Here is a 12852-nt window from a genome sequence, read left to right on the forward strand (position 1 = left end):
AAATAAACTTAACCGCTACGCCACTGGCCCAGTCCTGTTTTCCATTTTTATCAATTCCTTTCTTTTAAAAAGACCCTACTTTTCTCATAAGCCGAAGGGCACAGAGTCCAAAATTAGGTCCCGAGAATTCGGCCTTGACCCTAAGGAACACGTTCTCCCTTTGGAGGCAGGACTCCAAAGCGGCTCAGAACCGCGGCTCAGTGCAGAGGGGCGGTGATGGACGGGGCGGGGGAGTCCGGGCCCCTAGTCAGCACGATCGCCCATCTCCCTTCTCACCGCGCTCGCCTGTCCTGAGTTCTGAGCCCGCCGCAGGCACGCCGCCCTCGGTGATTTTAATTTCATCTCCCCACTTATCTCGGTAACACAATCCGCGCTTCCCACTCCCGTGGGAAGAAAACTGATTGGCTGCAGGAGGCCCTTATCACCCCGGGAACGCTGGGTGACGGAGGACGGAGCCCGGCAGGGGCGCAGGCGGCAGGGGCGGGCCGGGGCGGCCTTCCCGGACGGCGCGCCCCTCGGGTGCGGGCGCCGGAGGGGATCCCGTTGCTAGGGGCGTTGCCAAGGAGGGGCCACGAGGAGGGGCTCCCTTCCGGGAGGAGGGCAACTGGTAACCCGGAAGCGGTCGGCAGTGCGGCGCTGTTTAAAGATGGCGGCGGAGGAACCTCAGCAGCAGAAGCAGGAGTCGCTGGGCAGCGACTCGGAAGGTACAGAGCAGGGGAGGGTCGTCCGGGCCGGGCCAGCGGGGGCCACGCCGGGCTGCCCGTCCCCGAGGAGGCTGGCGCGGGGTGGCCGGCGCCGGGGCGGAGCGCGCGGACAGCCCTGCCGCCGCCGCCTCCCCTCCCCCTCACAATGGAAGGAGCCGCCGCGACCCCCGGCCGAGCGGCGAGCGGGGCGGGCCGGGCCCGCGGCCGTCCCTTCCCCGCGCGCCCGGGGCGGGGCCTGCGCCGCCGCGCCCCGCCCCGCCTCGCCCTGCCCCCCGCGCGGGGGGCCCCGCGCCGGGCCCGGCCCCCGCCCCGGTCCCGCAGTCGGCCGAGGCCTAGGCCGGGCCGGCCGCCTCTCCGGAGCAGCCCGCGCCGGGAGGGCGGCGAGTTCCGCCGGCCGGAGCACAAAGGACGGGGCGGGCCCCTGGGGATGCTGCGGCGGCCGCCGGCGTGTGCCCCCCACGACCGCGCCTTCGTTTCCGGGGAGCCCCCTCTTCTGGCCTGGCAGACCCTTTCCGCCAGCCTGGGCGCTGCTTAGACCCCTGAGGAGTGCCACCCTCTCCTTTTCACCCCTGCGTTAGGCCCTGGGACTGAGTAGGTCACTTGCAGGGGAGGGACAGCCCTGTTGCAGGGCCGCGTGCCGATGGGTCGAGGCCCAGCCGAGGATCCGCGATGCTCACCCAAAACGATCGGCCTTACGAGTCATTCAGCACACACTCACACCCCATTCTAACCACACACTCCAGGCCCCGAGGAGGGACTTGTTCAGGGTCGCATAAGAAAGAGCCAGGACCAGAATTCGGGTCTTCCGGCTCCTCTGCAGTGGCTGCTCAGAGCCGGGTCCACAGGGTGGACCTGCCCACCTCCCTGCTAAGCAGATAATGGTCTCCCATCTCCTCTGGGACATTTCAAGGAGGGAGGCGGGTGGTGGTATCAGGTCCTCTTTACAGTTGAGGAAAGGCCTTCTGCGGCGAGGGAGCAGAGGAGCCGGATTTGAAGAGCTTAGACTCTGGAATTAGGCAAACATGGGTCTGACCGCAGGTCTTTGCTAGTCTCGACCTTGGGCGGCTTCCTTCACCTGTCTGCATTTGTCTGGTTGTCTGTAAAATGGGCACCATTAGGAATAGCCAGGACGGCGGAGGGGTATGGTGGAGTCAAGCCAGGCTCACAGGAAGCCCTCATCCAGCCCAGCCCTCTGCTCCTCATCTTACTTTCCCCAAGAGACGCTGCCTGCCCCAGCGCATTCCCAGGCTGCTGGGGAGTGATGTTAGAAAGCAGGGGGAAGGGTGTTAGGGCTGGAAGAGCACCCCTTGGGCGTGACCCCCTCCACCCCTTCACTTTAAAGCTGAGGAGGCTAGGGCCCAGGAGGGGAAGGCACTTTGCCGAGATTACACCGTTGGGTGGAGCTGGGTGTGAGACACATGCTCCCAGATGCCAAGTCTAGTCTCCTGCCCTGGGCCGTTCTTGTCCTCTATCCGGCTGCCTGGAGTGGAGAGAGCCAGGCCCACTGTAATCCGTGGCCTTCTTCCTTCTTCCAGGTGTTAACTGTCTTGCCTATGATGAAGCCATCATGGCTCAGCAGGACCGAATTCAGCAAGAGGTGAGGGGCTGGGGCCGGCGGCCCTGCTGCAGGGATGCAGAGGCTGGGCCTGAGGCCTGTTGTTAATCTCCACTTTGGAAGGCCCTCCCTCTCCATGCTGTGCTAGGTACCGGATGCCTTTTGTTGGGGGGGGGGGGTCACTGTGCACTGGGTGACTGCCCAGCACCCTTCACGTAGGTGTTCTGGCTGTTAGGAGTGAGTCACTCCATCGGCCTGCCACAGCGTGATGGAGTTCCTGCCCCCTGCAGATTGCTGTGCAGAACCCTCTGGTCTCGGAGCGGCTGGAGCTGTCGGTCCTGTACAAGGAGTATGCTGAGGATGACAACATCTATCAACAGAAGATCAAGGTGGGAGCCTGGCCAGGGGGCAGGAGCAGACGCGTGCCTGCTTCAGATGTGCGCCTCGCTGGCCTGGCCGCGGAGAGGGTAGGGTGTCAGGGGAGGCCTCTGGTTGCCGGTTCCAGAGTCTGGAATCAAAAAGATTTCACTTCAGATCCTGACTGCCACACAGCAGCGGTATCCTCGGCAGGTCTTTCCATGTTTGCGCCGTGGGCTCCTTGTCTGTAAAATCGGGATGAGAAAAGCATCTGCCCCTAGGCAGGCTCGGTGCTCACGGTGGGGCGGAGCTGGGGAGGAGGGTGGCGGCAGGGGCATGGGATCTTTGTGGAGAGGCAGGCAGCGGTGGGGCACAGGGGCCTTGCTGCATCGTTTACAAACTGAGGTAAGTCCCTCAGCACTCACTCTCTTCTCTGAGCCGGGAGGCCGAGGTGTGACAGTGTGTGGACAGTATCCAGTGGAGCAGGCTGGGGATTTAGTAAATGTCACTCCTCCCGCTTCTCCCAAAGATTAGAGATGCTTAGGACCTTCCATCTGAAAGGGGGAGCCCTCGAGGTTACCCACTTCTGGGGTCAGGCAGGTAACCCAGGTGACTGCAGGCGCCAGGGCAGGTGACAAACAGCAGCGCCACAGCTCGGTGTCAGCCAGGAGGAGGGAGGGCAGGCCCCTGGGGTGAATGAATGACCCTGCCTGTCACTCCATTGTCACTGGATCTGTTTTTCCAGGACACGCCAGAAATAATGATTTTGATGTGACATCTGACTTGTAACAGTAGGCAGCTAATTCACATTTAAAAGGTGTGGGCCAAACAGCATACCTGCAGGCCGGATCCAGCTGTGTGTGGCCTGTGGTTTATTCTGACTCCTTGCTCAGGATGTCTCTGATTTCCCCAAAAGGCCAGTGGAGAGATGAAGGCACTGGCTCTGGCGCATGACATACCTGGGTTTGAGTGCTGGCTTCATGGCCAGCTGGGTGATCTTGGGCAGTGCGCTGAACTTCTCGGCGCCTCCGTCGGCCCCACAGGGCGAGTGTGAGGTTGACGCTGACAGTGGTCAGGAGCTGAGCTCAGTGCCTGGGCCACAGCTGGGCCTTAGGAATCTGTGGGTCCCTCTTCCCTACGTGGCAGGTTGGTAGAGTGGGCCTCATTTCAAGGCCTGCGTGTCACTCTAGGCCCCCCTGGTGAAATCAACAGGATGGGCCTCGGGTTCGCCGCCTGAGTCATTCAGTGCATGTTAGAGTGTCCACTACACGCCGTCTGTGCAGGACATCTGCTTCCGTGCCCCCAACACCCCCAGTCTGCGCTGGGCCTGAGCCCGCCTTCTCTCCCAGGGAGGAGCCTGAGCCCGGACACAGCCCAGGCAGAGCTGAGGGACTGTGCTCTGTGCACTAGGCCCCTGACGGTGACTAGGATGGTGGCCTCCGCCCTCACAAAGGGCCTGGCACAGACCAAGTGCTCAGAGCGATTCTGGTTGCGGTTCTGGTGGCCACAGGGAGCTGGGCCCTCTGTTCCTGTTGTGTGCTGTTGGTTTGACACTTAAGAGCACACGCTGTGGGCTGGGCCCTGTCGTAGGGACCGGAGATAGAGTGATGGCCACAGCCGACAGACTGCTGCCCTCCGGAAGCTTCCAGGTCACAGTGGACAGACAGACAGCAAAGCAGAGGTCACTGAAATGCATGTGTCAGAAGGGGTGAGCGCTGTGGGCACAGGTGAAGCGGGACAAGGAGGCAGGGAGCGGGTGGTTTGTGGTGTTCAAGAGGCTGCTCGGCGAACGCTCCCCAGGACGTGCTGGCGTGAACTGAGAGGCAGGGAGCAGGTCTCGGTCCCCTGGGCAGCATGGTGGGGCTGAGGGCCGGGCGGGGGTCAAGGGGCGGCGTGGAGGCCACTGTGGCTGCAGCAGAGTGGCGGAGCAGGAGAGGGGGAGACACGCGGGGGGCTTGTAGCCAGAGAGAGGACGGGAGGGAGAGGCGGAGCAGGGACAGTTGTCTCTGGTGACTGGTGGCCAGGTGGAGCAGGAGCCCCTGGAGGGCCTTTGCAGTGCAGTGGCAGGAGTGAGGGAGCAGGGTGAGGGTCAGGGAGCGGGAAGGGAGGGTCCTGGATGTGCTGCAGACGAAGCCTGAAGGAGCCGCGCTGGATCGGACCTGGTGAGGCGTCGGCAGTGACTGGGGCTTGGGCTGGAACAGCTGAGCGGTGGCATTGCAGTTGTAGGGGAGGCCGCAAGGTGCAGGGCGTGGGGAGGTGCAGGCCGCGTGTGGCCCCCTGGTTCAGAGGAGGTGTAGGGAGGCACTTGGCTGTGTGGGGCAAAATTGGAGTCGAGGGCTGAGAAGGGTTACACTTGGGGCTCTTTAAATCCTAAGACCAGTGCCATCAAGAGAGCAAGTCTAGGGGCAGCCCTGGTGGCACAGTGGTTAAGTGTGCACATTGTGCTTCGGCGGCGCAGGGTTCGCCAGTTTGGATCCCGGATGCAGACATGGCTCCACTTGGCAGGCCATGTTGCGGTAGGTATCCCACGTATAAAGCAGAGGAAGATGGGCACGGGTGTTAGCTCAGGGCCAGTCTTCCTCAGCAAAAAGAAGAGGATTGGCGGCAGATGTTAGCTCAGGGCTAATCTTCCTCAAAAAAAATAAATAAATAAGAGTATAAGGGACAAGTGCAAGCTGTCCAGGCCTGAGCAGGGCTGTCCCCTCCCTGTGGCAGGCCCCAGGGAGGGTTGTGTGGCATGGCCGTCTTCTGGCAGGTCACACACGGTGTCTTGGGGAAGGGTGCTGTGTGGTTTGGTGGTGGCCCAGGCCATCACAGGGTAGAGATGAGTGCAGTCGCAGTGAGAGAGGAGGAAGACAAGGGGGAGTTGTGCAAGCCCCGCGGAGGAGGAGGGCCTGGTGGGTGGTGTCACGGTGGGGGGGTTGTGGCGTGAGGTGGATGCTGCCAAGGGGCCAGTCTGGGGAGGAGTGGGCTTGACCCTCTGACTTAGGAGGGTGCCCGTGACCTTGAGGAGAGTAAGCACCTGCCTGGATTGAGTTCACGGGAGAGAATGGAGCCCGTGAGCTGGGACAGCTTCTGGAGGACAACTTGCTGTGAAGGCGAGCAGAGCCACTGGGTGGTAGCTGGAAGGGAATTCACGTGAAGCAAAGGATTTTTTTTTTTTTTTTTTTTTTTTTTTATTAAAGATTTTATTTTTTCCTTTTTCTCCCCAAAGCCCCCCGGTACATAGTTGTATATTCTTTGTTGTGGGTCCTTCTAGTTGTGGCATGTGGGACGCTGCCTCAGCGTGGTTTGATGAGCAGTGTCATGTCCGCAGCCAGGATTCGAACCAACGAAACACTGGGCCGCCTGCAGCGGAGTGCGCGAACTTAACCGCTCAGCCACGGGGCCAGCCCCAAGCAAAGGATTTTTTCAAAGTGAGAACTAGCGTTGTGTTTACATGCTGATGGGTCTAAACCAGTAGGGAGAGAGAACTGATGCAGGAGGGGGAGACTTCCTGGAGCCATGTCCTTGAGCCCAAGGGAGGGGACGGGCTCTGGTGCCGAGCTGAGGGCGGCTCTGGCAGCCTCAGGCCTTCCACGGATCAGGAGAGAAGGCCGCGGTGGAGGGGTTCTCAGTTCAAGTCCTCGGTCAGGAAGGAAGCCAGGCCATCGGAAGGTGGGTGGGGTTAAGGAGAATGGGGGGGGAGGGGAAGGGGAGGGTGCCTGGGCCAGGGGAGTGAGCCTGCTAGCCAGGCGGCACTCAGGGCCCGCTGTGTGACAGACAGAAGAAATCCTATGGAGTTTGGGGAGGAAACTGGAAAAGATGGGATGGAGATGGCACCTGTGAGCGAACAGGGTAGAGTTCAGAAGGAGGCAAGGGGCTGGCCCAGTGGTGCAGCGGTTAAGTTCGCACGTTCTGCTTCGGCGGCCCGGGGTTCACTGGTTCGGATCCCAGATGCGGACATGGCACTGCTTGGCAAGACATGCTGTGGTAGGCATCCCACGTATAAAGTAGAGGAAGGTGGGCATGGATGTTAGCTCAGGGCCAGGCTTCCTCAGCAAAAAGAGGAGAATTGGCAGCAGATGGTAGCTCAGGGCTACTCTTCCTCAAAAAAAAAAACGAGGCCAGGGAGGCCGTTTCCCACCCTGGGGCTGTGTGGTGGGGGCCTCCGGCCCTGCACCCCCAGCCCTAACTCGCTTGCCCTGGGGCTCTCATGCTTTGGAGGACTTCATTCAGTGGGAAAGCCACGCTGGGCAAGGACCCACTCACTTGCTGGTTTTTATGAACAAACAGGCCTGCAGGCCAGCAGCCTGGCATGCCCAGTGGCTGGAAACTACTTTGGTGTCGCTGCGACCAGTGTGTCCCTAAGTCACAGCTTCCTGAGACCAGGGGCTCTGGGCAGAGGGTTACTGGATCCATCAGCCGAGGATGGCACGTGGCTGCTTGGAGCTCAGCTGCCCCCTGCTGTGGGCTGATCTTTGTTGGAGGTTCCTGGGCGGCCCTGCTTCTGGCCTGGAGTTGATGGGCGCGGGGGCGGGGGGCTGCCTCTCCGCAGGACCTCCACAAAAAGTACTCGTACATCCGCAAGACCAGGCCTGATGGCAACTGCTTCTATCGAGCCTTCGGCTTCTCCCACTTGGAGGCGCTGCTGGACGACAGCAAGGAGCTGCAGCGGTGAGCAGGGTGGCGCGGGTACTGGGTGGCGGGGGAGGCTCTGTGAGGGGCTGGGGGCTCCCTCCGCCGTGGTGACCGGGGCGGGGGGGGGGGGGCACTGCCACCTGGGGCCGGACGGTAGGCTGGGCTCCTGCTCAGGGTTTCTCCTCTGAGCTGGGGGCGGGGCTCCCAGTGCTGCCCAGTCCCGCACGCAGCCCGGGGCCCATGCCCGCCTCCCTCTCTCTCCCGCCGGCAGGTTCAAGGCTGTGTCTGCCAAGAGCAAAGAGGACCTGGTGTCCCAGGGCTTCACCGAGTTCACAATTGAGGATTTCCACAATACGGTGAGCCCAGCCACGCCTGGTGCCCACTCGGCCAGGGTGGAGGGCGGGCGGCCTGGCCGTGGTGGCGTGGACCCGCCTTCTCCTCCCTCACCTCGCCCTCTGTCCCCCGCGGGCGCAGTTCATGGACCTGATCGAGCAGGTGGAGAAGCGGACCTCGGTGGCCGACCTGCTGGCCTCCTTCAACGACCAGAGCACCTCGGACTACCTGGTGGTCTACCTGCGGCTGCTCACCTCGGGCCACCTGCAGCGTGAGAGCACGTTCTTCGAGCACTTCATCGAGGGCGGCCGGACCGTCAAGGAGTTCTGCCAGCAGGTGCCCCCCACTCCTCGGACTTGGGACCCTCTTCCTCAGGGTGGGGGGAAGCACTGGGGACGGGGCGCCCCGCGCTGGCCTTGACCGGCCCCTGTGCCGCAGGAGGTGGAGCCCATGTGCAAGGAGAGCGACCACATCCACATCATCGCGCTGGCCCAGGCCCTCAGCGTCTCCATCCAGGTGGAGTACATGGACCGCGGCGAGGGCGGCACCACCAACCCGCACATCTTCCCCGAGGGCTCGGAGCCCAAGGTCTACCTGCTCTACCGGCCCGGACACTACGACATCCTCTACAAATAGGGCTGGCCCGCCCGCCGCCGCCCTGCCTGCCCCCTCTGCCAGGCGCTAGACACGTACAGGGGGTTTTTTGTGGTTGTAAATGGTCATATTTCACTCCCCCTCCCTGTCACACAACCTTCCATGTTTTATTAAAGGGGATGCTGGTGGTGAGCTGCGTGTGTGCGTGTCCCTGCTCTGCTGCTGCCCGCCTGGCTGCTCTGTGTCTGGCTGTCCCCCTTCCCTCCAGGTGGGTTCCTCTTGGCCTTCCACCTGTCCACCCCCAGGTCTCCCTGCCAGGGGCAGTTCTGAGGGGCTCGGCCTCTTGGGGACCCCTCCTGGTTAGTGGGGTTCTGCTTCCTGCCCTTCAGCCCTCCCCCGTTCCCTCCTTAGCTGGCCCAGGGGCTTCCATGGGAATTTGGAAGTTCCTTGGGGACTTGCCCAGGGACCCAGGACCACCAAGGCTTCAAGCTGCCCCCTCATAGGCCCCACCTCCCCCGTGCTCTCCCGGCCAGGGCCCTAGACCCTATCACAGGTCTGCATGGTCAAGGTGTCAGGGCGGAGAGGGCTGACATGATGGGGGGCGTGGCTCAGGTCGGGTGAAGCAGCTGGGGCACCCAGGTGGTGCCAGCCTTGGGGGAGGAGGGCAGCCTTCAGCCTGTGCTTGGTTCCCGCCTCCTGCCTGGGCCCGCTTCGAACCCCTTTGCTTGGGCCACCTGTCCCTGCGATGCCTGCCTTTTGCCTTCACCTCCCCCCTTACCCCTCCCCAGCACACGTGGGGTCTTGGCCCCCAGGCTGTGAGCTCCTTGGGGGCAGGCCCTCAATAAATGTGCAGTGCTGCCGCCCACCTCTGCTGTCGCCGTGCCTCCCCGCCTGGCTCACCGGGACCTCCCGCCAGCCCCTTTAACCAAGCACCTGTCCCACCCCTGGGCTGCCTCCCTCACCCCAGCCAGGGTCAGACACAGGAGCTGCAACAAGGGTGGTCTTTATTAGGCGCTTCTGAGGGCCGGGTGGAAGGAAAGAATCGAGTGGCCAGGCCCGGGCCCAGCTGCGGCTTCGGCGACCTTCTCAGAGCTGGGAGCGAGGTCCGGCAGGCCCAGGCGAGTCTGCGGGCGGAGCAGAGAGTCAGGCTGCGTGGCCGGCGGGCCGCCCCCAGCCTCCCAGCTGCCCCCGGCCTCCCTGCGTGAGGGTGAGCGGGCCGAGGGTGCGCGGGTGTGTTAGTGGGCAGGTTAGTGGGCAGCCACACGGCGGGCCAGGCCCGGCTTACCAGTCCTGGGCAGGGTGGGCGGCGGGTGCCATCAGGCTGGAAGGCAGAGGACAGTGAGACCCTGCCCGGGGCGGGGGCGGGGGCGGGGGGTGGGGGCGGCTGGCAAGCGGGCAGGGCACCGCCAGTACGTACCCACGGGGAAGTAGTGGGGCAGCCGCTGCCGGTAGATGGCTTCGTCCTTCTCCAGGAACACGCAGATGATCAGCCGGTCCACCTGCGCCAGGGCCCCCTCAGCCAGGGCTCGTCGGCCGTGCCGCCCCCGCCCCCAACCCGCTCGCTCCGAGGAGATCTCACCCGGCTCTCTGCCCAGAAGGGGCCCACAGGCCCCGAGGGGGGAGGAGGGTGCGCAGAGGGCCACACGGCCTTGCTCTCGGCGATGACTGGCGGGGCTGGTCAGCGGGCCAGGATGCGCCCCACCACCCCACCACCCCACCTTGGTCCCCCCCAAATGGGTCCAGGACTCACCTTGTCCTTGTGCTGCTCCAGCCACTCGCGCAGCGTGGCCAGCACTATCTCAGCAGCCGCCTCGTTGGGATAGCCTGGGCACCCGGCGAGGCGGGGCGAGCGTGAGTCCAGGGCCCCGGCCCGCCCCTCGCCGCCGCGCCACCCGCCCAACCCCCATGCCCGCTCCCGGCCCCGCCCCCTGGCCGGCAGCCCACTCCCGCCCCCACCCTCCATCTGGGCCCGCCCACTGCCCGCGCCTGCCCTTCCTCTAGATCCCACTCACCGAACACGCCGGTGGAGATGCAGGGGAAGGCCTGGGGCGGGGGCGAGAGGGGACTGGGGTCAGCGTCGCTCTCGGTCCCATCCTCCCCGCAACGGGGCCAGCTTCCCTCTGCAGGCCGCCCCGCCCCCCCACGCGGCGCCCGCCCCTCACCGCCGAGCGGAGCCGGTGCTCCAGCAGCAGGTCGAGGCTGCTCAGGTAGCAGCTGCGGAGCTCGTCAGCCTGGCTGGCGCTGGGCTCTCCGTGCGCGATGGGCCCCACCGTGTGGATGACATCTGCGAGAGGCGACGGAGTCAGACCGGCCGGGGTCTCCACGCGGTCCTCGGCTCTCTCCCCCTGCCGGCCTGGGCCCTCTCCCCGCCAAGTTCTGAGACTCCCCAAGGGAGGACCCCGCCCATAGGGGCACGCAGGTGTGCCCTCGAGCCTAAATCCGCACGCGCACACTGACCCGCCAGCCCACACCTCACAGACACAGGCAGGCCCCCGCTGGGCCCCCTCCCCACATCTGTGTGGACCCGGCCGAGACATGGGGCGCCCGTGGGTGCGCGAAGGCGCTGCCCCCTTAGCTCTTCCGCTGCCTTCAGGTCCCTGCTCCTCCCAGCCTCTGCGCATCCCCTCCGCGCGACCTGCTTCCTGGGATGCGCGAGGAGGGACCAGGTCCTGGCACTTCAGGTTAAGAAGCACCCCCTGCGGAGGCCTCTCCCCAGCAATTTGTGGGGGCTGCACCCCTAGCCCCCCAATTACACAAGGCGCCCTGTCTGCGCCCCACAGGGGCGGGGCTGTGGGGCACTCACACTTGGCCGGCAGCCGGTAGCCGCAGGTGATCTTCGCCTTGCCGGTCTCGCAGCTCTGCAGGGTCCGGCACTCCTCGGTGAGCAGGGGGCCGGCGGCCCGGTGAATGCAGCCGTCCACTGCAGGGGGGCGGGCCGTGAGCCGCGGGGCTCCCCGCGTCCCCCGGGGCCCGCTTTACCGAGGAGAAGGCTGAGGCCCACGGGCCGAGTCCTCCAATCCCCTCGGTGGGCTGGGGATCCCCGGCACCGCGCCTTCCACCGCGGCCCCCAGCCGCTCCATCACCCCGCCCCCCACCTGTTTCACATCTGGGGAAACCGAGGCGCCGAGCGCGGCCGCGGCGGGGCCGGGCGGGAAGCGGCGCGGGGCGGCCGGCAGGGGGCGCGCCCGGGCCGCCCTGCTCTTCGCCGGCCGCGCCGCAGGGCCGAGGGCGGCTCCGGGGAGTTCGCGCTCCGCGCTCGGGCCGGACGCGCCGCGGGGCCCGCCACCAGGCGCCGCCTCCGTCCGAGGAGCCCGGGAGCGCCGAGCGGCACCGCGCGCCGACCCCCAGGCCGATCCCGGGCGAGGCCCTGGGGCCGCGGCAAACTCTAGGACCCACTTTACAGATGGGGAGAGCGAGGCCACCTAGTCAACAAGTGGCAGATCGGTCCGGGCCTGGAGCCTGGTCTTCCAGCCCCTTCCCTGCGCCACGCGGGGAGGTGGCCCGGCGGCGCAGGTGTCTCTGGGCGCGCACCCCTGCTCGTTAACGAGCCGCCTCGTTAGCGCATCCGGCTTAATTGGGCCGGGCCTGGGCTTGTTTATCCAAGGGCGGCTCTGGGGCCTCGCCAGCGACCCTGGGGACCCCCGGCCCAGATAAACAACTGGGGCGCTGCGGGAGGCGCGAAGGGGACGCGCCTTAAGCCCGACCGCTCCTCGGCGCCACGGCCCAAGGGGCCTGGCAGGAGAGGCGGCTGGGCCGCAGGCAGGCCCGGGTCAAGTCCGGGCTCGCCCCTCATCGGCTGGGCCAGTGGGGCACATTGGCAAGTCCTTTCCCCTCTCCGAGCGTCCACGGCCTCATCTGGAAGACAGGGTCAGTGACCCCTCCCCCGGGGGGGAGGTGGCATCCTGGCCAGGAGGACGTGACCCACCCCTGGCAGCTCCCTAACTCCCATGGCACCCCGGGCCTGTGCCAGGAGCTGCGTGGGCAGCAGCCGCCGGCGCCCAGAACGCTCCGCAGCAGGAAAGGATCACCATTTCCCCATTTTACAGATGCGCAGACCAGGCCCTTCCTCCTTCGTCATGGCCCCACCCCGACGCCTTGGCACAGCTCCAGGGACACCAGCTGGACCACCCCCTCTTTCTTGTTTTCTTTTGTGCCCTGTGGGGCCCAATTAAACCTAATTTTAAGACTTCACTGGAAGCAGGCACCAGGCGATTTCTCAGAGCATGCCAGGGGTGCGGTGGGTGTTGGGGGAGCCCTGGGAGGGGCCCTGGCACTGGGTCTGGTCCCCTCCTCTCCTGTGCTGGGATGAGGGCACCACAGTCATGGGGGAGGGGGGAGGGCAACCCAGGGTGGGGTCCCTGAGCCGGGGTCCAGGTGCTTGTGCAGTGGGTGTGCTGCCTCTGTGTGCAGCGTGTCCCCTTTGGGTGGGGGTGTCAGGTGACCCCCCAGCACCGTGTACAACAGCAAGGGCTGTGGATCTAGGCAGCCTGGGTTCCAATCCCAGCTCTGCCCGTCACAGATGTGTGACCCAGGGCACATCACTTAACCTCTCTGGACCTCAATTGCCTCATCTGTAAAATGGGACACTAATAGGCAACGCCCTCTGCCCCCCAACGCCCATAGTGCTATTGGAAGGATTAGGCGAGTTAATTCCTAGAAGGTGCTTAAACCACTGCCTGGCGTGAAGGC

General features: G+C 64.9%; 2 protein-coding genes and 1 long non-coding RNA gene across 4 annotated transcripts in view; 2 read left to right on the plus strand and 1 right to left on the minus strand.

Annotated features, from left to right (window-relative positions):
* Nucleotides 1–420: 420 nt before the first annotated feature.
* OTUB1 (OTU deubiquitinase, ubiquitin aldehyde binding 1) lies at nucleotides 421–9028 on the plus strand. The gene is made up of 7 exons (XM_023654281.2): nucleotides 421–704; nucleotides 2240–2301; nucleotides 2550–2648; nucleotides 7154–7272; nucleotides 7508–7592; nucleotides 7711–7905; nucleotides 8008–9028. Exons 1-7 carry the CDS (start codon nucleotides 647–649, stop codon nucleotides 8203–8205), a joined length of 816 nt encoding a protein of 271 aa, XP_023510049.1. The 5' UTR covers nucleotides 421–646; the 3' UTR covers nucleotides 8206–9028.
* Nucleotides 9029–9150: 122 nt separating this feature from the next.
* MACROD1 (mono-ADP ribosylhydrolase 1) overlaps nucleotides 9151–12852 on the minus strand; it is a 146192-nt gene continuing 142490 nt past the window's right edge. The window contains exons 5-11 of one of the 2 annotated variants that reach the window (XM_023654280.2): nucleotides 10967–11083; nucleotides 10326–10447; nucleotides 10176–10206; nucleotides 9914–9987; nucleotides 9581–9662; nucleotides 9449–9484; nucleotides 9151–9287 (exon numbers count right to left, since the gene is read on the minus strand). In XM_023654280.2, the coding sequence (XP_023510048.2) occupies nucleotides 9480–9484; nucleotides 9581–9662; nucleotides 9914–9987; nucleotides 10176–10206; nucleotides 10326–10447; nucleotides 10967–11083 (431 nt within the window). In that variant the 3' untranslated portion in view covers nucleotides 9151–9287; nucleotides 9449–9479. The remainder of the gene's footprint in view (nucleotides 9288–9448; nucleotides 9485–9580; nucleotides 9663–9913; nucleotides 9988–10175; nucleotides 10207–10325; nucleotides 10448–10966; nucleotides 11084–12852) is intronic. The other variant, XM_023654279.2, reaches the window with a different exon arrangement.
* LOC138916733 (uncharacterized) lies at nucleotides 9175–12354 on the plus strand. Its single transcript, XR_011424075.1, has 2 exons — nucleotides 9175–9370; nucleotides 12210–12354. It is a non-coding gene; the product is annotated as an uncharacterized lncRNA (long non-coding RNA).

Source organism: Equus caballus, chromosome 12, assembly GCF_041296265.1.
Source record: "Equus caballus isolate H_3958 breed thoroughbred chromosome 12, TB-T2T, whole genome shotgun sequence".
In the NCBI taxonomy this organism is placed as follows: Eukaryota; Metazoa; Chordata; class Mammalia; order Perissodactyla; family Equidae; genus Equus; species Equus caballus.